This window comes from Meleagris gallopavo, chromosome 14 (assembly GCF_000146605.3).
Source record: "Meleagris gallopavo isolate NT-WF06-2002-E0010 breed Aviagen turkey brand Nicholas breeding stock chromosome 14, Turkey_5.1, whole genome shotgun sequence".
Classification (NCBI taxonomy): Eukaryota; Metazoa; Chordata; class Aves; order Galliformes; family Phasianidae; genus Meleagris; species Meleagris gallopavo.
The window spans coordinates 16,062,593-16,086,558 of NC_015024.2; the positions used below are offsets into that span (position 1 = coordinate 16,062,593).

The following is a 23,966-nucleotide window of genomic DNA, read 5'->3' on the forward strand; positions in this document are numbered from 1 at the left end:
GTGCCCAGAAGCCCCAAACCCCACAGTCAGCAGCGGGGTGCCAAGTGGGGTAACAGACTGTGTCCCACCAATGTCAGGTTGCTTTACCAGGCACAGGGAGATGCTTCCCATCAGGGGCTTGCAGCAGTGCAGAACAGCATGGTGCAGGCTGTGCACACAGGTTTGCTGTGAATTAGGGGTAGCAGAGCTTTCTCCTCCCTCTCATTGTCATATCCTTTGCTTTGCTCTTTCTTGATACTCCAAGAAAAAAAAAAAAAATACAACACAGGCCCTGATTGAGAAAGGAAGGAGAATTGGCAAGAGCCAGCATGTCTGCGCTTGTTTTAAGTTTTTATATTTATTAAAATACTCTGGAAGTGTCTTGCATTCCAGCAGCCTCTGGAACAGCACTGAAATGAGTTGGAAACGCTCAACTTCCAGCAGCCCACAGCCCAAGGCAAGCATGGTCCCAACAGGGAGCACCTGGGATGAGCACAGGATGGGTGCTGCTTCATGAAATACCCACATGCTCCATAGGGGTTCTGCAGTCTGAGCCCTTTGGGCTGCGACAGATGTCAGCCCTAAGCTTGCCCTGGCAAGCAGGTGATGGTACCATGGTGCTTCAGGAGAAATTTTCACCAATCTGAAAGATTTAACCTTCATACCAGTGGGGTCTGGGCTCTGTTTTTACACAGAAAATTGGAGCCTATCCATAACAGGTAAAAGACAAAAGCCCATTGAGTCTGATGGGAATCTTTCCCTTGGCTTGTATGAGATCATCTGGTTCCAGCAAGCTGCCTCCCTATGCCTAAGCCAGGCTTGACGCTGGTGCCTATCACTGCTGGCCTTCAGCCTCCTTAAAAACACCCCAGTTTCCTCAGCTTCATCATTCTCTGCATTTACAGCCATGGGTTGGCAGACATTAAAACAGAAAAATATTATTTAAGAAGAAAACCAAAGCAAGCCCAAGGGAAGCAGTGAAGGCACACATGAGAAAAAGGAGATAAAAGAGCAGAAAGTCATTCATGTTGTAGAAAGGACAGAAGGAAACCATTCACACAAGCGCTGGATGAGGAAGGAGCATTATGCACAGGAATGGCATAAGATCGTCTCTGTCTCAGCAATGCATTTGCTCAAGACCCTGTAATTTAACATAGGCACCTTTAAAAATGTCTTTGCTATGTGAAACTCAAATGCAGAGCAGATTTGGAAAGTCCATAGCAGCTCAATAGCTGTGCCCTACGATGAGGATTGGTTTCCTTTGTCCCCCTGCAATTACCTTCACACAGCTCTGTCTTGTTCAGTAGCTTTGTAGTCTCAGACTTCGGAGATTTACCTCTTCCATGTACTTCCCCTTTTTAAGTTGTGAATATTAAAGCCACTGAGATAAAAAGAAGCCAGGGCGAAAAGAAGTCTTTACCTGGGAGGTATGAACAAAAGGAACAAGAGGGGAAAAAAAAAAAGTTTCTCAGCACATCTTCTTTGCTTCCATCACTTTCCCTGTGATGAACCAAAAATCCTGGTCCCAGGACACCCATCCACAAAGTGTCACAAGGAGCTGGTGCTGCTCACAGGCACAGAGAATTAGGCACACACAGCGAAGAGCAGGGATTTGTTCCCAACTGCCAGCACAGACCCAGGCATGCTACCAGAAAACATTCAAGCAAGACCTGGAAGGGATGCAATCCCCCGAGCTTGGTGGAGCAGAAATCTAGCTCATCTTCCTTCTGGTGCTAATAATTAGGAAGGCTTGCAAGGCCCAAGGGGGAGATTAGGTTGTTTACAGTTTTGCCTTTATCAAATAAATTAAGGTCTATCTGAAGCCAGCACAGATTTCCCACGAGGGCCGCATCTCCCGCTGCGTGCGTTTGCACTGCACCTTGGGCTGATAGAGAAAACTGCATCAGGGTACCAATGGGAACAGACAGAGTTAGCATGAAAGCGCAGGAAGAAAAATCAGCAGCTGCACAGCTGCAGCCAGAGCTGCACCCAGAGCACTGCTCCTGCATCTACAGCTGGGACATCACCCAGGACAGGATAGTAATGGTGCCTCCGGTTTGCTACATAAGGGGAGACTGTGTTGCTTGTCTTCATTCTCCACTACTGGTTTTGCAGGCCTGTAGTGCTGACATATGATGAGACTTGAGCAAGACCAACCTCAAGTGAGCTTTTTCCTGAAGATGACAGTGATGCCATGTGAAGGACTGCCCCAAAACTATGCTGCTGTGGCCTACTCCAGTTAACCTCTCCTGGTTAGTCCTTCATATCTGAATTTTAGAAACCAATTTTCTTATTCCTCTGGCTTTAGTGAAAGGAGCAATTATTTTTAATGGCCCTCACTGCTCAGAGAAGAAGCAAGTGAAGGTCTTAGTGCTTTACGTCCTGCACCTCAGGCAACTGCTTTGCACTGCAGCAGAGGCTCACTCACATTTTTTACTCCATCGGCCCATTCGTTGCACCCAAATTTGCCCAGGGAAGGGCTGGAGTCACCCTTGGAGAGCTTCCCGAAAAGGGTAGATGTGGCACTAAGGGACGTGCCATAGTGGGAATGGGTGACAAGCTGGGGCATGGTAGGGATAGGTTGACAGTTGGACTTGATGATCTTAGTGGTCTTCTCCTACCTTAATGATTCTATGAGTCAAATTAACACACAGCCCTGTTACAGCAAGGCTCTTCCTTGCACACATCTCATGGATCACCATGGTAAGCGGGACACTCAAGGGGGAGACCTCACTCAGATGGTCTGTGGGGTCCCTAACACACAGACACCAGCCATCCCCACTGCCATCCCTTTGAGTTTGGTCACCTTGTTGTTATCACACTGCATGGCTTCGCTCCTTGAAAAGGGGCAGAAGAAAGAAACACATCTACCCCTCCCCACCTCCCCTTAGCCTCCCTGCTGGACTGCAACAGAACCCAAAACCAGAGCATTTCTCTACTTCTGTAACAATTTGATTAATTTGTAAGCTGAGAACAGCGAGTGTCATTTGGGTCGACCTAAAAGCAGAGGTAAAAATTAAAAGTCCTAAGGAGTGGGGTCTGAGAAGGGAGAGGCACAGAGGTAGGAAACGACCCACTGCTTTGCAATAAAGCTTTTAAAGAAAAGAGAAGCGGGGGTGGGAGGGGGGGGGGGATGGAATGTGGAAAGAAAAGAGCAGCAGGAGGCCATCAAAGACGATTCTGCCCAAATTTCTGGTGAGAGGCCCACCAGTTGGCCGGGGGGCTCCCAACAGGGAAAACCTCCAGCAGCTCCAAGAGAGCCATGTCTGCTGCAAGAGCAGCCCTGGGAGCCCACCCTCAGCACCACAGTGGTGGAGCCCAAAGGAGGATCCCAGTCCTACTGAGGGAGGACCTGAAAGTTGCACCTATTCCCCTATTTCCAGAATGGATTTACAAGGAGATGCATAGACAAGAGGGCTGGATGGGCTACTGTGCAGCCAGAGATGAACTCCTGGCTCCAGCCAGGTCAGCAGCAAAACCCAAAAGGGACATTAGCCTGGAGTGCTGCTTGAGCAGTGCACATTGCAGTGACCCTGGCATGAGGTGCTCTGACAGCAGTGCCTGCAGCCTACTCTCACACACCCTTTCCGAAGGGCATTAAATCTTGTGGAGTCACAGGAAAAGACACTGCATTAAAAGAGAAGAGCATAAATTATTGCAGCCTTGGGGCAGCAGGACTTGCCTTCCTGCCAATGAGCTCAGGAGGCTTTATGTATTCGTTTACTCTGGTGATTAATAAAACATTCTGCACTTAATGCGACGTGTCAACCTCTGCATCCCGGAGATCAGCAGTGATGCTCTCAGTGGTATGCCTTCCCCAGTGTCCCGAGTGGCGTTTGGGATCTGCACAGGACAGGGCTGGAGGAACATTGCTCCCATCTTACACCATTGCTGTGACATTGTGAACACCCAGCATGGATGTGAAGCCAAGCCAGGGAGCTCTGACCAAGCTGCCCTGGTACAGCCAGGCTGTACTGCCCTGCCCTGTGGCTGGAGCAGCAAAGCCCCACTTGCCAGGGACCAGGCTACACAAGTGCCTTTCTACTGTCCATATGGCTTCCAGCTAAGCTTCCCCCTGTGAGCATTCATCAGCCCCATGCTTATCTGCATCCCAGCCTCTGCTTACTTCGCGTTTTTAAGATGTCAACAGAGGAAACATCACACGCAGGTACTTTAGCATCATCGTGTGCCAGAATCCCAAAGTCTGCAGATATACTCCCTCCTCCCTGAGCTTACCAAGTAAGCAATTTTACACTTCAATTTTCCTTCCAAACCTTTCTTTCCAAGCTAATCTTAATGCTTTGGAGAGATGCAGCTTGGACAGCACACAAGAGCAAAACGTTCTCTTTCCACAGCAGCAGGCATGCTGTTAGATGCCCCACAGCCACTGCCCCAGGAAAGCCTCCATTGACTCTGTGTGGGTGGGACAGGGAGGAGAGCAGCAATGCAGCAGCCCCATGGCCACAGCTCTGCTTGCTTTGGACTTGCTCCCCACCTTTGACTGCAACTCACCCTACCACATCCCTCAGCTCTCAGTTCAATGAGTGCTGCCCACAAACCAGAGGGTAACACATGGGTTGCCGAATGCTCCTGGAGGCAGGGACTGCAGAGGGCTGTTTGCAGCAGGTTGTGGCCTGATCCTGCAGGAATGGGCTTCTTCCACCATGCAGCCTATGAGAGGGAAAGGGTCACTGCGTGCACATGCCTGCTCTGGATTAAGACACACACCATGCAGGTTGGTGTTCAGATTGCTTTTCCTAGTGGACATCTGGAGACCTTTGTTCTGTTGTTCCCAGGCAAGAGGATTTGTAAGGGAATGGAGATTTAATCTATTATTGATTATTGCATTATTAAAAAATAAAATCAAGTCAGTCTCTCTGAAGGACAAGGTAATTGATTTTAAGAAACTCTTACATTTCACAGTAACTCCTAAAAGTCTTTATTGCTATTCCCTTTGCCCAACACAAACTTTATTGCCTGAGGTGAAGTTTTACTCCTGCGTTGTATTACATCTCACCGCTCTGTGAATGCCCACTGTGGTCTCCACTATCACCAGCTTTCTCCTCCCTTTGAACAACAGCTAGGTCACCTGCTGGTGCTGCACGGTGATTTGGAATGGAAAGAACGTGGCATTGAAACACTGAATCGAACCACCCGATGCATTCCTATAGGCAGAGGGCTGGAAGCAAGATCCCACCTGCACAAAGTTATGCACAATGCATGCTGGAGGTGGGAGGGTCCATCTTATGCAGGGCCAGCAGCTGTGCTGCAAGCTGGGGACATTCAGTGGTGCAAAAGCAGCCTTTCCCCCCCAGTCAGACTCACCCTGCTCACATTGTTCATTCTTTATGGAATCTGTCTTTACAAGCAAACTGATATTAGAGCCAGGGGTTCTTGGTGAAACACGTGCATTCAGGTTCATGTCATAAAGATACACAGGATATGCAACAGTTAGCTTACAGTGATTGGAATCCTCCCTTTCGGCATGCTTTAGACTTCTTTTCCTCCAGCTAAAATAATAAAATATATTTAAAATTGAAGAGCTGTTTTCGCAGAGTTCTTACTGCCCATCTCCCCAGTTCCTCCTCTCAGCAGTGGTTTGGGATAAGGGTGCAGCAGAGATTGAAGCCTTGCGCTGCGTTTTCCCTCATCACCTGGAGGACCACAAACAGAACTGCACAGCTCACCTCCAAAAGGCAGATCCTGGCACAGAGAACGCTGCTGGGGGCCCAGAACAGCTTGCATGGATTGGAATGGACGTCACTATGAGATATCACACTAGGAACATTCAAGATCTCGCAGAGCACAGCCAGGTAGAAGGAAGGAAAAAAGCAGAATGAGCACTGCAGTTGTTTGCAAGCAAGCATACAAGTGTAAGTGAATAAGCAATCAGAGATGCTAGGTTTAAATGAGCCACACCTTGAGATACTCAATCAGTTAACTGTTAGCATTTGCCCCAAGCATTCTGGCAATTAGTCCATGAATAACTTCTTTCATCATTTTTTTAATGATCTTCTCAATTCCAGCATCTTCATTATTTGCCCTCATACTGAATCATCTCTCTGTAAAGGAACTAAAAGCTTTCTTCAATACCAACAGGTTTTCTCTTTTTTTCCTCCCTTTCTCCTGCAGCACATAGGGTCTGTTGTTGTTCCTTTCCAAGAATGAATACTTACTGGAACTGTACTGAGAGTTTTAGGAGATCGTAGAATCATTAAAGTTGGAAAAGACCACTAAGATCACTTTGCCCAACTATCAACCCATCCCCACACACAGGAATTTAGTAATAGGTGTTCTTAGACAAACTGGGACATGGGTACATGAATATGGATACATGAAATAGGAAATAATTTCTTTGTCTATTTCATGTGAGCATTTCTGGGGGTAAATTTTTTTAATATATCAACATCTGTCTTTGAAAATCTGCAACACTCCTGTAGATGGAGGATTCTGCTGCAAAGATGTGCAGAAAGCAACGAGAACACCATGGACAAGTTGGAAAGTTTCACTCACATCCTGATTGTTCTTTCTTGACACCAGCTCAACACAAACACCCAGGCTGTGTAATTAGTTCCCTCTCCCTCCTGTTGAAATGCTCACCAGCCCCAACAGGTCTCTGAGATTGCTGAGGGCTGAGCTAGCTCCACACAGCACCCAGGGGTGCGAGACCCCACCATCAGATCTTTTCATTGACTTCAGTGGAGTTGCTTGTGGCCAAACCACTCTCAGCCTCCACAGGTTGGCTGGGGAGAAGGGCTGTGGTCAGCAGATCTGCTCCCATCCCAGTGAGAGCAGCTCTAAGTGAATGCACGTTGAGGAGCGATAACATCAGAGCCTCTTCTGAGACAGATTTAAGGCTGGCGTTGGGCCCAGGGATTTTGCAACTCGCTTCTCTTCTGCACAAAGCATTGCTTTGAAATATGTTTGCTCCACAGATATGTACTTTTTCCCTTCATTTCAACTTTGCAAAGAACGTGTCCCCTCTCTGCTTCCCACCACCCTCCTCTCTGCTCAGTCCCGCATTACTAAGAGCCCTCGGTAAAGCTCTTTTCCATGCTAAATATGCATCCAACCACTGTTAATGAGCTCTGGCCAGTGCACAAGGAGTTTTGACAGGCCCGTTGAACCAGCGCCAAGCAGAGATGAATGTTTGGCTTGGACCAGCACAATGCTCTGTTTGTCTCATTGTTACATGGGAAGTGTTAGCAAACTAATGTGACGGGATGGAGACGCACACAACTGAAAAATGGCTGAAAATATAAATCCTTGTCAGCAGTGACTCCTGAAGGATTATTTGTCTCTGGTGACTTTGAGAGAACTTTTCCTTTCGGGCTCAAAATAAAGACAGGTTTGTGTGCTCAGGGAAAGCGATCAATTAGTCTTAAAGCTCGATGTAAGGAGCTGCACTCTGCGTCGCCTCCTAAGATTTACTTCTACATCAGCCAGGCACTCCAGCACAATCCCTCTTGTTGTCTTTCCCAGCAGCCCTGCAGCTCGCACAGCACAGTGATGGCTGAGCTCTGCTCTGCTCCTGCTGCAGGACCTGCACCCCCTAGGGATAGAAATCACCAGACTTAGGGCCAGCGGTGTTCAGACATTGCTGCACCAGCACTTCACTTGTGCAGCAAGGGACCATAGCCCCAGGGACCATTACCAGATCCTGCAGTGTGAGAAAGAATCATCCTCACATGCATCTCTTCACTCCTGGCACTCAGCTGTACATGGAGACCTGGGGAGCTGGAGACTGCCCCATTGAACAGCCACTTGGGGATCTAGCTCCTTTTGATCGATGGCTCCTGGGCCTTCTGTTATTTGGGGTTTTTTGTTTGTCTGTTAGTTTTGGAACTGAGCTCAATCCTTGTCCCTGCAGCACCATTTTTCCCCTTTCACATCAGAAGAATTTTTCAAAAGCAGAACAGAGCCTGGTGTTGTTCTTTCCCTTCAGGAAGGCAGGGTCACACAGGAACCTGCTCACATCGACCTCCTGACGTTTGGCATCTCCAGATGAGGAAGAGCAAGGGCTCCCAGTGCTCCACTCTGGGATCTCAGCTGTGTGGAGGCCCCAGAAAACACAGAGCACATTTTGCCATTTGGGTGACAGAACAAATTGCTTGCATGGATACACGCAGGAGGGTATCCTGGAGCCATAGGAGCTTCAAAATCCTGCCCATCTGTAGCCTTGCTGCAGCTTCACCTGCTTACAACATACAATTTGCTCTCCACGTAAAGGAAAACAAATTTTCTTATGCATTTATGCTAAAAATGTTTGCAGAATGGTGACCTTATTGATAGGGTCCAGATTCCCCACTTAGAAAATGGTTTTCCCATCCTTCAGGCTGCCCTGTTTTGATTTATACCATAAGAGGGGAGAGTCTGTTAGATTTTCAGAAGGTATTTACACCCCTAAAGGTGTAGATATAAAGTTAGCGAGATTTGCAGAAGGTACCCAACTCCTGTTGGAAGTCTCATTTATGGCTTTTCAGTAAATCCTACTAAATGCTTATCTATGGTTTTCAGGTCTCATAAACCCTTGTAAATCCAGACCCTACAGTAAATGATATTGTTTACGTGTAATAGAGGTGGATTACCACTCCTCTCCCAGCTCAGAATTACAAAGCATAGATGAGAGCACCAACCTCAAGGAGCACTGGCCTTTGCTGTACCTTTCTCTATTTGTTTCATCCATTTTTGCAGCCAACATTGCACAGATACATATTTAGCCAACGATGACACCATCACTGCATGTTCCACAGGGACCGGCACAAAGCAAACCCACTACAGTCCCACCAGAAAGGGCCACAGACTTGGAAAAGTCTCCATGAAAAGTGCTGTTTCCATCTTGTAAACCTCCGATCCGCTTCTGCAGAGCTTTTCTGTGCACTACTGATGAAAGCTGCTTCCTTGGAGCCCCAGATTGCTGCTGAAAGCCACAGCTTTGGTGAAATGGTATTGCATTAAAAAGATAGCGAATGGCAAATATTAACAACACAGATTGTTTAGGCTTTCTTCCCCTTTTCAAAATGAAACACTTTTTAAATCAAGCCTTTGTTTTTTTTTTTTTCCCACTGAGAGCTTTGTGAGCACTTTTTTTCACCTGGTTCTAATCTGGACACAACTGCACACAATCGAAGGCCAACAAAGTGAGAGCATCCACTGAGATCCAGCAAGAACGTGCTCTGAAAACCGCACCAGTCACTGCTCCCAAACTGCTCCTGACCCTGCATCTGTGCACAAAACTTCACCTCAGGGTCTGCAGCTCACAGGGCAGAGCACCCCCAGCACTCTCAGAGCACAGGGAAAAGGCCACAGCCATCACAAGTGGGCAAGGAGAGCAGCATCACCACCAACCCAAACCCAACAGCATCAGAGGAGCAAAGATCAGCTGAACAGATCCCTGTCCTGCTGTGCTGTTCTGCACCTCATGTGCCCCATGCTGCCCGCAGTCCCTCACCACTTATTGAGCTCCATCTTGAAGCGATTTTGGCCCTGAGCAGCTTTGTTAAGTGGCATAATATGGAGATCAAGGAGCAAAGATGAGGAAAGGCAAAATTAGATTAATGCCGCAGATAGCTTTGGAGTGTAACTAATGCCAAATAGCCAGAGGGCAACATGTCAACAATTTAATAGGGCACAACCTGAAAGAGTGTTTTCAAAACAAGCCCTTCATTGGATGCTTCCCTTTTGAATCAGATAAAGCGTATCACTGCAGAGAGATCAGCTTTGATCTGCTCTGCAGCAGAAGGTCAAGGGTGTTTAAACCAGCTATTCAGAGCCTGCGAGTAATGGAATTAAATGCTCAGATCACAAAGAGATCCCCGGGTTCTCATCACCATCCTGAGCTCCTGCCCTGCCCACAGCGCTGCGGGAGGCACACAGCACCCAGCCCTAATCAACTCCATTCTGGGCACAGCCAGAAAGAGCTGCAAGGAGGAGGTAACCCCAGGCTGCTTCTCAGCAGTACGGACGGTGGAGGTAAGGAGTGCAACTCTTTGCTGCATCTTGCACATAGCTGTGCAGAGGATTTCAGCCTTACTGACCTCCTCTCCATGGGTCATGGCTGGAAAGGGGTCAAATAAGAAGGTGAAGGGTTAGAACATCAGTTACACGTGTCATTTCCATGCTATTTTGCTGCTTATCTCTGCTTTTCTTAGTGTAACACATAAGCAGAGGCTGGGCCAGCCCACCCAGACTAAGCTAAGAAAAGGTGCAATGCAAGACACTGCTGTGCCCAGCCCCAGGAGATGCCATCGCGCAGCCACAGGACCTCAGTATCAGGCAGGCACCACCACAGTAGCTGTGTGCTCACACCTGAGAGGATGAGGGCAGCAGCCATTGCCACGGCTGCATGGTGAAGCCTTACAGCCCCACTTGGCTCTGACATGGTCCTGAAGCTGTTCTGCAAGCACCATTTGCTGCTCCACGCTGTCACGTCTCAATTAGCCCACACGTCAGTAGCACATGGCCGGGGGCTGCAGGGTCTCCAAGCTCTGTAACCGGAGCGTGAAAAGGTAAATCCGTGCAGAGTGCTCAGATGAACAGAGCTGCCCCTTCCCTGGGCAGGAACTCAAGGCAGGGAGCACTCCACAGTGATAGCAGCTGAGCAGGCAGAGGGTTTTCCACACTGACAGCCTGAGCAGAAGGGAACACAGCAGAGCAGCATTCAGCAGGGACCTGCCCCAAGAACGTTTAATAACAGTGCTGCTAACGAGATGCTGAAGGCAGACAGCTGCCAGCTCTGCTCAGCCCCCGCTCTCTGCCCAACACACTGTCACCTCCAACCAGGACACCATCACCCTCCTTCAGATTGGGGCTGTCAGCACCACCAGGATTTGCTGTTCCTCCCCCAGGACATCAGGAAGGTGAGAGCCTACCCTACAGCATCCCAGGCTCTATGATGGCCCTGGGCTCATGGGGTTTCTCTCCCACCGTCACCCACCTGCTGCACACAGCCATCGATCTGCAGAGGTTTAGCATGGGCTTTCTAAGCAGCCATCCCAGCCAGGCAGTGATCAGCTCTAACCACTCACAGCTGGGCTGTTCCTGCAGCTGGAAGTCATTTGGGTTGGTCCCATCTCATGGCACTGCGGTTTGCTCCCTAAAAGCAAATGCAGACGTAAATAAAGGCAGAGGGAGGATAACATGCCCAAGGGTGGTGTGGGACAAACGTTTTACTTGCAAGATTGAAGTGTACCTCCCAAACAGGAGGCTGTGACAGCAAATGGGGCAGCCCATCATTTGTTCAGGGATGTGGGGCTGTACCCAGTAACTCAGCACTGAAACAAACGTGTGTTTCATCAGTTTGAGGGTGGGTTTTCTTTAAAGCTTTCATCCTAGCAGGGATGTTTGAGGAGCTAAAAATAGGCAGCAAAGTCACGTGCAAACCTCCGGATGTGAGAAATCACATAAAAGATACGAGTGTGAGTCCTTGTTTCCTTGGAAATAATAGTAGTAGTAATTCTTGAGCATGAGGTTGGAACGGTGAGATCCAAAACCACCCTGTTGTTCCCTGGGTGCGAGGAGGCTGAGCTGCAGAGCTGGGTGCTCGCTGGGGTTCAGCATGCAGACTCCACGCTCTGTGCCAGGATAGCTGTGCAGGAGGAGAGCTGCTGAGAGTTCCACTTGGAGGTGCATTGCAAGAGGGAGCAGAGCTTTGGGCAGAGGGAAGGGCGTGGGTTTCTCCAGGCCAATAGTGCAGCTTTAGTTGTAGATCTCAGTTTGAGATGAGCCTAAAAAATCCTCATCCAGTGCCTCTGAACTGAGCGTGCAGGCAGGATGGCAGTGCTGGCTCTGGTCCCAGGGCTCAGACAACTCTGGGGAAAGTACAGACTTGGAGGGAAGTCTGCAGCACGTTCCCATCCCCAGCAGCAATCACTGAGTAAGTGGCAGCGTTTCTGCAGCAGTAAAGGGCTCTCACCCATGCAAACAGAAATTGCTTATATTTAAATGTTAACATCCTCATCCCAAGTGCTGTATGGCACTGCACAGCCTTCAGCACGAGTCCATCCCTGGGGATCCAGCAGTGCTCAGCAGCATTAAGAGAACAGTGGCAGCATGAACAGCACTTCCCCCACCGTGGAGATGCAGCAGGTCAGCAGGGAGGGGCTGGCACAGGTATGGCCCTGACACACATCCATACCACAGCCCTGGTTCCTACACCCAGCTTCGTGCTTAGGTTTCCATCTGTGCTTCACCATCTGGAGCTACACCCTACTGCCCATAAATCCTTTCTAAAGAAGCATCAGCACTTCATTTATTTCAAAGAGACATACAGAATGTCAGAATCATTAAGGCTGGAAAAGATATCCAAGATCATCAAGTCCAACCTTCAGCCCATCGCCGCCATGCCCTCGAATTGTATGGATGGACTCTGCAGAGGAAATACAGCTGAACGCTGGTATTCGTATCCCAAAGGCAAATTCTAAATGATAAAATTAAGGTTTTTTAACCCACCCTGAACCAAAGCTGTGCACCATCACACAGCCATGCTCAGCCTTTCCATTGACATAGATCCCAGTGCCAAGCCCGATGCCAGCCTCTGCTATAAGTCATCTCCAGACATAACAGCAGTTTGGGGTAAAACTCTTTTGCAGACTTTATTCCTTGAAGGCTCAGCTCTGTCCTATGCAGGTGGTACACAAACCACCATTTTAGACTCAGACATGAAGACTTTAACTCCTCCTGTTCACCTGCAGCCATCCTCATGCCCACGGCCCATCCGTGTGCCAGATGCCTCCGTGAGGTTTTGTTATGGATGACCAGAAACTGAATTAGGCTGCATCCAAAGAGACAGCGCAACGTTGCTAGGCGATGACGTCTGGCTGAAAGGAGCCGACAGTCACAGAGTTACTGATCTGCGCAGGATGCAGCGATAAGGTTATCTAATTCTGCACGTGGGACTGGGGTAAATTTGCACTAAGTATGACTTCAGACAGAGAGGTTGAGAAGGCTTGGGTTTGGCTGCGGGTGAGGCTTCTCCAATGCGCCAACAGCCACGGCCAAGGCAAATCCTAACTGCTGGAGTCCCACTGCACGGGCACATGCAGCCCCATAGAGCCCCGGCCAGGGGGCAGGAATCCATACACACGCTATTCTATAAGTCTATCTTTTTTAACATCCCTCATTTTTCCTTACTGGGGCAAGAGGACAAAACCAAAGCACAGCCTTCCCACTGCCTAAAAGCCAAACCCCCCTTCAGCCCCCAGCACCCCCCTACCCCACTACCGAGCCCCCAGCACAGCGCTGGGGCCTCCAGCTGCTGGGGAAGCAGGAACGCACCCGCCGCTGCCTCACAGGATCTTGGCATGTAGCAGCAATTGGCACGGAGTCATCCTTATCAGCTCGCACATTAATCTTAATTAGCAGATCGACAGCAACAGTTCCTCCCTGCAGCTCCCCCGAGCATTCGCAGCGCTCGCTGCCTCTCGCAGCGCTGCAGCCTCACAGCAGCAGGGACTCATCCTGCATCTGCCTGGGGCGAGGGCACCCTGCTGCCTCTGGGATCCCCCACTTCTTTTGGGCTGAGGATGCACCGGGGTTCAGGCAAAGAGGTTTGCTTCAGACGCTGCCTTCTGAACGCGCTGACTTGAGTGTTTTTCCAGCACAGGGAAGGAAAAGCCTGTTTCAGCTGAAATACCGGGGCTTTAAAAATTAGTTGCTGTTCATGTGCAGTAGCTCTTGTTATTAAAAACATCATAAAAGTTTTACTGTGCTGACTTAGGGTGCACGTAAAGAATTGAGTTTGTCTTGACAGACCGTAAAGGAGCATTTATGACCTATGGGGTCAATGATTTGCGAGGCAGGATTTAGCCAGCAGCGAGCAGGGATGTGGCACAGCAGGAAGAGTGCTGAGAAGTGCCCCATGGGGTTGTGTTGGAGAACAGTGGGGACGTGCAGTGTGACATCGCAGAGCAGCAGACCTGGGTGTCACACAGCTGTGCTAAGGCAGGGGACACAGCATTACGTGCTGATGGGCCTTTATCACTTTGGGGTCAAGAGGGGAACTTCAGCAGAAAAGTTCCCAGTGCAGCAGCTCAGAGCTAAAGCTGAACTCTCAGTTGTGCAATCACTTTATTCTCTGTTGCAAGGTACTGGGAAAACAACAGCTCCACTGCTCAGCTCAGTGTGCTGTGTGGGGTACAGCACAGGACAGGGCTCAGAGCCATTCTGTCAGGCCCACCTGAGCTGGCTGGAACAGCCCAAGGGAAGCCATGCCATGCTGGGGACTTTCCCTTCAGCAGTGCTCACTGCCCTTTACAAACCAGGGCAGAGCATCACTGTTGCAACAAAAGCGCTGCTTAAATCCCAATGCACAGTGCTCCTTCAGCCATAGAGATTTGGGAAGGCACCCCATCCCCTGTGTGAGTGACAGAAGATCCTCTGGAGAAGAGAACCCCCAAACTTGGGGCCGGGCAGCAGCAGAGCACTCTGCATGATGCTTTCCCAAAGCTTTTGCCTTCAGTTTTTGCCATCCAGACAGACAGAACCAGCTTTGCTACACACATGGCAACCAAATGAAACGGTTTCTTTAGCAACAACAACCAAAGCACAGAAAAATTTTGCTTTCTCCCTCCCGTGACTTCAGCTGCTCAGGTAATGCAGAGAAACTCCACGTGTCAGAGTTAAATGACCGCCTGCAGTGGGAACCAGACGTGCAATCCAGTGTGTGCTGCACAGTTATTTATTTATTTGGGGTCTGATTGATTTAAAGACTCCCCCTCGCCCGAGCAGCACCGTGGCACCATAACTCACTGCAGCTCTGATTTATGGTCTGCACTGGAGTGATGCCGGCTGCTTCTGCCTGGCACAGGGATGTGCCTCATTCCCTTCTCATCACAGGGATCATTGCAGGGAGCAGAGTTAGGAACTGTTGTTCCCTGCACTGCTGTTTCCAGTGCTGCTTCCCCTTTGGAAATGCCCCATAGGATGAAGGAGGATAAAAATAGCAGCAGTCAGTGCAAGAGACCTCCTCAGAAGGAGCTGTAATCATACAGAGCCAGATTCTGAGCTCCAGGTCACAGCGCACACACCACCAGTTGGTTGCCTTTAAAGCAGCACTGAATGAGGTCTCAGTCTCATGACTTCAGGGGATGGAGTCCTTCCTGAGATTTAGAAGATCCGCATTCTCCAGCTCTGTTATTTTATATCACCTCCTCCTGGATGGCCTCATTAAACCAGGGGCCCCTCCCTGCCCCATTATGAGGGCCCCTTTCCCTGGTAGGAATGTTATTTGTGCTGCACAAAGAATTTACCAACTGCCTTTATAGCCCTCCCTGCACTAAATCACACTCCTAATGGATTGCCTGAGGTAAGAGCACCACTGTTTATTGTATTATTTTTTTTAAATCCATTTAATGGCTGGGTCACACACAGCAGAGCTGCCGGGCTGAGCTCCGCCTCCTGCTGCGACAAATGGGACATTCTTTGGGGCTCCCCGACCCTCACCCTGGGCTGAAGCACGAGCAGCAGCCCCAGGTAAGCAGCCTTTGCCACGTGCATCCAATATGGCAACGCGACTTCCACGCTTCTCAAGTTTGGAAGATGTTTCTTCTGCCATTTGCACAGAGCTCTGAGGCACGGCAGCCCTCCTCCAGCCCCAGCCAGCTCTGGGAGCTGTGACCGATTAATGCTTCCTAAAAGCTCCTGACGTGCTCTTATCAGTGTGTGCTACGCTGGGAATTTCACAGTGTTGAGGCGAAGTCCGTTGGCATTACACGGCTCGCATGGTGCTGACTCACCTGCTGGCACTGACATGGGGCTGAGCCAGGAGAGCAGAGCAGGGCAGACCTCTGCTCTGCAGATTTCTGGTATGTAACGTGGAGATGTAAGGAAGAGGTGATCTGTGCTATGGAGCATCCTCTTCTGCAGGTTGGAAGAGTATTTACAGCGCTCCAAATGCTAAAGAAGAAGTTGAGGAAAGAATATGGCTACGGGTGATAGAAAATCATGACATTTTCAAGGTAGTGGAAATAACCAATAATCATGGTGGGAGCTTCCTCTTGGTATCTAGATAGAGACATGCAGTACAGGAATAACACCATTATTTTCTAGCTTCATAGTATGTGAAGACCACTGTTATATATAGATTGCTCTGTGCCATCATGAGTTTCCATCTTATTCCATAAACAGGATCATTACGCAGGTATGGCTTGTAACGCTCTGGATTCAGGATTTCTATGACAGCCATTTGGTGCTACTGATGATTTCAGTGCACACTTTGTTCTTCGCAGAGACGCAAACAAGCAATGAGAAAGCACAGCAGGCACTTCCAGCACATTTCTATGAGACAGGTGTAGGCAGGATCAGCGTTGGCCTCAACCCTGCCTAGAAAAGGGCCCCTTGCAGCACCAAGCACTCATCCATAGAATCGTATAATAGAATCATAGAATGGCCTGGGTTGAAAAGGACCACAATGATCATCTTGTTTCAACCCCCTGCTGTGTGCAGGATCGCCAACCACCAGACCAGGCTGCCCAGAGCCACATCCAGCCTGGCCTTGAATGCCTCCAGGCATCCACAACCTCCTTGGGCAACCTGTTCCAGCACATCACCACCCTGTGTGTGAAAAACTTCCTTCCATCAAACCCAAAGCCAACAGAGGAGCCTCACTGCACCACCCAGCAGCAAAATGGCACAACGGATGAGTCTTGGACACGTAGACACGGTGAGCCCAAGCGTTCCCCATCGCTGCCCACAGCATCCTCAGCTCACATCCTCGCTGCTCTGCTGCTCAGGCAGTGGTCGGTGCCACCCGCGCTGCTCGAGCCGTACCAGCACTGCCTGTCCCACCATCACCAGCTGCTCACAGCCGCGCCGCACAGCGCCTTTCCTGCCGCTTCTTATTCTTGGCACCCGCCGCTCTGACTCGCTTCCAGCTGAGGTTAAAGCATTTAGGAGTCTGTTTGCACAGTGTTTTTTTAATGCGACCTCTGGTTGTAACACACACTTCCCCCTGCACACACAAAAATACTCAAATTGCTCTTAGGTTAGTAACTGTCTCATATTCCCCAGCAAAAGGAAAAAAGAACTCTGGATAAGATTTCTTTCTTTGCATTTTACCAATCACTTGGTTCCCATATTTCAACTTTGTATTTGGATTTGAATGGTCACAAAACGCCTCCACCCAGGGAACATCAGCCTGTTTCCTAGCGGAGGATCAAACTACTGCTTGCAAAATAACAGCACTTTTAAGCACCAAAAATACAGTCAGACCCTCAATTAGTTTAAGTTCCATTAATCCCACTCTTGGGAATTCGTTAGCGCACGGCAATCGGAGGAGCTCCCAAGGGCTCTCACCAAGACCTGCACGGAGCTGCACCGCTTCATGGCCACAGCACAGGGAAGGTGTCACAGGAAGAGGACCCCAGTGCTGCAGCCACCACCACAAACCCCAAACCATACCCTCAGCAGCACGGCGGATTCACAGTCGTGGCTCTGCAGAACTGGGGTGCTCCAGTGACAGCTGGAAGGGAAGATAAAGTGCTTCCCTGTTACCGAACAGTGGCATCTCCCAAAAAAGAGAGCTTTCAGATGGAAGTAAATTTTACTATTTTATTTGTGAAAAAACTACAAGCAGAATTCATAAATAGACATTTCTATTTAAAGCAGGAAAATGATAAAGTGGCTTCTAATAACAGTCGTGCACATGCCAGTAACAGGAATATATTAACATCTTTTATTTGCTAGACAAAGAGCAGTGTCCAATATAAATTTCTCGAAAACATTTAAGACCTGTGAATTTCTGACCAGTTCACAAAACCACCATTGACACTTTAGCATGAAGATTAAAACAAACCTAACAGGACTGTCAGCTCTAAAGACTTTACAGAGCGGAAAAACTTTCAGAAGCGTTATACAAGCTGTCTTTCTGGGCAAATGAAAAATATAGCTCGTATAATACATTAACATAAAAATCCACAAGATAAGATTATGTTTTGACATACTTAAACAAGCATTCTATATTTGTCTCCAACAAACAAAGCTAAGGAAATAATGTAACCATCTTTACACAGTAAATTAAGGTTACAAGTCATACACAAGAACAGAACTGCTTGCGCATTAAAAACTGTTCAGCTCCATTGTCATACTCTAAATGTTGGCTCTTAAAACCATTCGGTTACATACAAGCAAAGGTTATTATATAGTCAGCAATTAATAAGTTTTCAATAATTTAAGTTTATGGTAGAGCTTAAAAAAGTAGACTGAGAATGATCTTGGTAAGGCAGGTGAAAAATCTCAGTGGAAATAAACTCATGGAAGCTACCGCCACGTTTTAGATCTGTCCAATTTGAGACCAGCAAAGTATTCCAATTAAAATAAATATCTGTTTGCTTAAAATGCTTTTGGATTCTTCCTTTGCATAACTACGTTAAACTGAGTGAGTCGGGCAAGTTGTGTCGGTATGTGTGTGTCTGTGCCAAATTGAAACTTAGCGAACGTAACACTGTGCTTTACTTACCTGCTTCTGTGCCACTGAGCGCCCAGAGCCTGGTCCTTCCTCTAGACTAGTGTTTTGTTGGCTTGCTTGTTAGCCACGCTCCCCAACAACAGCAGGAAACCTACGGATGCAGTGTGAACAGAATCCCATTTCTGGACACGTGCCTTGGGGTGCTGAGCTCAGAAACCAAGTGCAGAAGTGAATGCTGTCCTTCAAACCCACGGCACAACGAGGCCGGCTGAGCTGGATGCTTTGCTAGCAGTTCCTACCAAATGCAGAATTACAGGTCACTTGTCCCAAAGACATTTTCCCACTTATTTACAGTAAGCTGCTTCATCAAGGAGGCACGCCCAAAACCAGATTTTGCTTACTGAACCAGTAGCCGATGAGTAGCCGGGTACCGCATTAAAGCTCATCTACAGGTCCATCCATCTGAGAAAGAAGCCATTTCCCGGTACACACAATGCTTTTTTTGCACAAATTCCCAGATTCAACGACGAGTGGGAGCACATGGCTGACTTGAAGCACCAGGAAGAGCCCCACTGGAGGGACGTGCCGTGCGCTCGCACGCGCCGCTGGATCATGGGCACCATGCGCGCAAGCCTAATTGATAATGGATCATTTATAAAGCAGTGCAAAATATACAAGTTCGGGGGCATCTTCAAAAAATCTCTCTTAAAAAATTATTCCAATACATTTCAGTAAAATAAATAAATATGGCTGACCAGTTTACCCTCCCTGAGACCCTTAAAGGAATAGTAAAAACTGGAAAAGGAATGTCTTTGCAATATCCCACTAATGTTAAAATGTGGATTGAGAAATTCATAGTATTTAAAACTATGTATAATAAATTGTCTTGATGCTCATAGGAAGCATCCGGTTTCCTTTGGTTCTTTAATAAATACTTTAAAAATGCTTAAAAAGGTAAAGACGGCCTACACCGCGGATATCAGCAGAATTACACTGGGGTGCCCATAGGAACACACTGGGAACACCACCACCACCACCACGGCACTGCCACCGCGTGCACCCTCAGGCAGAGGCTGGGAAGGATTGGTGGCACCGCACGGCTTTCTGTCACTGTGTGAAAGGAACCTACATCTGCTACTCAAAACCACGCTGATTTTAAAGGAAAGGTTACACCAGTTGCCTCCACAAAGAGAAACGCCTCTTGCTGAGCAAATAATTCACAATGTAACAGCGGGCACGGAGTTGTCAGAAAATAAAAGTGGCCCTCTTTCATCATACCCCAGCGTTACGCATCAGTGTTGACCAAAGCCACCGCCTCTGTGCCTGAAATTACTGCAAAGCACTGGGGCCACTAAACAAAGGGGAAAAAAAAAAGCAAAAGAGGTTTTTTTCTACCTCTTCAGACTAGTGTTTTAGCAGGATAATGCATGGAAGGTAAACTGTAAAGCAACACTAACAGGCCAGGAAAAGGAATGGCAGCCTAAATACATCAGAGCACAAAGGAAGGAGGTGCTGGTCACAAGCAGTGCCCAGCACCAAAGTTTTTCACTGCTTCTGCAGCAGGATACCAGGAGCATCTGCTGCCACATGCCTAACATCCCTGCTGGGTGCTGCTCAGCTGCTCTGGAGCACAGCTGGAATTGTGCTGAACAGCAATCATGCAGCACAGGACATGGAGCTGATGGCACCCAAGTACGTGCTGCAGCGAGAAACAACCCCACAGCACTGCTGCCTGAAATCCCAAGCACAACTCCAGTTCTAGAGCTACGTCAGTTATTGATGCAGGTTTGAAAAACAGCCAGAATTCATTAAACCTAAGAATGCTGAACTTCTGTGGGATTGGCTATGCATGATACAGCGATGCTCGCGTTACCAAAGCATGTGGATCGGGGTGTGCTGACACCAGCCTGGCTCTGAGCACTCATGCTCCAGTTGGACACAAACCTGCAAAGTGCCGAGCCGAGTCACTCCAGTGCAAACATGAGTTGCCCTGGAGCGATCCTCTGATTTCACATCCCAAGGTATAAAAATCCAAACTGTGTTCAGTACACTTTAGCCATTGCTTAGGGAAGAAATGGGGAAGGAACAAGTCAAGAAAACGGGTCCTGTCTAGGTTCGAACCTCCAGGAACACTCCTCGCCTACGACCAGTTCCATTTCAGTTTCAGCACTTTCACAGAAGGGGACTGTCTCAGATCTCTAACTGCTCAATATTTTGTTTTCACTTCACAGTGTTTCAAGCACCAGCGTTTCCATGTATTGGTTTCAAATAACCCTTTATATATATTTATTTATATATATATTTATATATAATTTATATCAAAACTGATAGTACACAGTATAACTGGAAGAAGAACTGAACTTAAAAAGGATATGTTGAGAAAGGATGGAGTTTGTGAATGCAATAAATAAAGCCCCCTCTCCCTCCCCACCCGCTCCCTATCCCAAAACAAAAGTCGTAACGTTCATGGAAAATTGTGCACAGCAGATATTATAAAAAGTAGATTCAGGAGCACATCCAATTATAAATGATTGTTAGGAAAATCATATAAAACAATGGAATACATAAAAGTGTCAAGAGTAATCATTAGGGTGAGAAATTCCTTGGTGGCCAGATGCCCACGGCAAGCAGAAATTATCCTGGTTGCATCAGTAAGAGGTCGATGTCCAAGGAAGTGTGTTCAAGCACAGAGGAGGCTCTCCAGGACGTGAGCAGCGTGGGCAGGTGGAGTGTTTGAATTTCATACCCTGATTCATAGTTTCCACAACTCCATGTGCAACTTTCAGAAAGATTCATCATTGACTGCTGACATGTCCCCCTTTGGCGTGGAGGAGCGGGACGAGCCCTTGTCTGTGCTCTCAGAGCCCGAGCTGCTCTGATTCTGTTGTTCTGAGCCTGCACTGGAGGTCACTGTAGAAGATGACGTGGAAGAGGAGCGAGTCTTTTCCTTAAAGTCTGTGATAATTACCGTGACATTTCCCACTGTGACTGCCAGCTGTTGTGCAGTACTTCTGTCCACATTTTTCAGTCTGGGTCTAGAATAAATGAGAAAACGTTTATAAACAAAATGAAAACAAATGAGAAAGGAAGAGTTTATTAGGGAAAAAAAAAACAAAACCAAACAGCATTCAAAAAGTTTGGTGGTCTTCCTTCCACTTGCCTGCACAAACTGTAATAATTGGGAAGAGAACCCAGGCAGCAGCAAATGCTGCACAGTAGAGGACACAGGCCTGACCTCCTGCTCCCTGCAGCAGGGTGTTCCATCCCAGGGGAAGACCTGTCATGTAGAGCAAACAGTGCCATGCTGCTGACAGTTATCTTCAACCATCTCTGCTAGAAAGCAGGACACTAAACCAGAGCCAAGCAGACAGGAGCCAAGGAGACCTAGGGATCTCCTCCCTAAAGGGAGGATGAAAGGATTCTGTTATCTAAATTCTCCATCTCCCCATGTGCCCTGATGTTATGAGACAAGGCTGTGACTCCGCAGTACAAAGCCACATTAAAGCATTTGAACACTGCTCTTTCATTCCCATATTGGAGCTTTGCAGCTGCAAACAACACGGGCACTGGGACAACTTGGCTCCTCTTCCAATCGCTTCAAGCTTCAACAAATCAGATGCCCAATCAGCCTGTGTGTGAAATCGCTCAGAACATTCCCTTGGAAATAACATCCAGAACACACAATAATATTTCTTGCAGCTAGCTCTTTGGGCCAGAGAAAAAAAAAATAACAGAAAAGAAACTGATATTTATAGCTTAGGATTATCTCAGTAATTTGCATGCTGTGCTATCATTCAATTAGTAATGCAGCTAATAAGGGTCTAGACTCTAGGAAGCTGACATCCACGTGTGCTTCAGGGGCTGGTCCAAAGCCCTGATACAACAAACCTCGGACACTCCTCCAGCTGCCAACCAATTCCAAGTCAGCTTCAGCAACTGCTGCAATTTACTGCTTTTCCTCCTAATTAAAGGTCAGACTTAAGCAGTGGAATATTCTCAGTAGGGAAATTAAAAAGGAGAGTCTTTATACTTCAGTGAAAAGTAGCTTGCTGAGAACTGCCTTATTCCAAGAGATGGAGGGAAGGATAACTGCAGCTTTTAAACCAATTTTCTCTTTGTCTACAGCATATTAGGCTAATGCAGCCTAAACAAAGAAGAAAATTAAGCTGATTTTGTATTTGCCATGTATACTCGTTGGCTCACAGTGCTAAGTTAACAAGAAGGAAGTCCTTAAAAAGTTAATCCATGTGGTATTCCAGAACTAGACAGAATAGAAAGAAGCATTAAGGATGAATGTACAGCTTCAGGGATAGACAACTGCACTGCTGCAGACTTCCTTAACAAAAATGAAGCTGCTACAGCACAAGCAGTATTTTCATATCAAACCTAGAAGGCGTTCCATACAACAAGTTGTATATTTCTAACAAGTACAGCAGGAGCAACAATTCTAATAGCTTTAGAACACAACCAGAATGCTAACCACATAGGAATACCCACAGGTAATACTTCCCAGTCTTCTCAACCCAGCAGCAGTGAGACGCACGCCCACGTGCACGCGTTGCACATACGCACTTACTTAGTGAGCAAGTGTAACATAACCACAGACCAGATGAGATGATGTCACCTCATTTGTGGGTGACAAGGAAGGGCAGCCAGCTCAGCAACTTCTGGGGTTTCCGTCAGCTTTTGATAACATCTCAGATGAGCACTGCCCCAAAGCATCAGCACTGAATGCAGTGGTAAGCGTTCCCGGAAGCGTAGTACACGTACGTATTTTCCTCCTCAAACCCTGAGTTCCTCTAGGAAACCCAGCTCTTCCTGTAATTGGGCTGGGGCAGTTGTTTTCTCTCTTACTCAGCCCAAGAAATGCTGGCCCAGATAAACAGACCTTGCCGCCTCCACCTCCTGACAGCACCAAACATGCGCTCCTGCTACAGCTTCTCCAAAGCCACCACTGACCAAATGCACTGATGCTTCACATCCTCTTTTATAGTTGAAAAAGTTTCTGGCCAAGTAAGAAATGCAATTCAAAACAAAGAGTGCAGGACAACGCAGAAATAAACAAAGGTTCTGTCAGAAATAAGCATGGAACCAGGAGTTCAAACAGGACTCCTTCAAAGAGTTACCAAAAAATGCTAAGAAACTTGGGCATGAAAACCAATAAAACAGGTAACCTGGAACTCTGTAAAAATCAGGGCCTTGAAGAGACGACTGACAATGCTCTTGAGGGCACTGAGCTGTAAGTTCAGTTCCACTAAACTAAGCACTTCAAAACAGAGTTTAATATTCAAAGGACATTATGTATTCCCTAAAAATAGTCCAGGTAGACCTGATACTACTAAGGATTAATTAGGAATGACAAAGTCTTGTCACAAAACATGAACTAGATAACTCTGCAGTAGACAGAATGACTCCTTTAAGGAGTGAAAACAATTATTTGATGCAATCTATCAACATAACATTATCTCATTAGTCAAATGCACTGAGACTCCTGCATCCTAAGCTTGGAAGGAAGTACTGTTTCAAAAAGAACAAGAAAAAAATAAATCACTGCAATAAAGCTGTACTTCTACAACCAGCCCAA

General features: G+C 47.6%; 1 protein-coding gene across 1 annotated transcript in view; it reads right to left on the minus strand.

Annotated features, from left to right (window-relative positions):
* Nucleotides 1–17,512: 17,512 nt before the first annotated feature.
* Nucleotides 17,513–23,966, minus strand: part of RYBP (RING1 and YY1 binding protein) — a 33,360-nt gene continuing 26,906 nt past the window's right edge. The window contains exon 4 of the mRNA XM_010718733.2: nt 17,513–21,417. Within this exon, the coding sequence (XP_010717035.2) occupies nt 21,165–21,417 (253 nt within the window). The 3' untranslated portion in view covers nt 17,513–21,164. The remainder of the gene's footprint in view (nt 21,418–23,966) is intronic.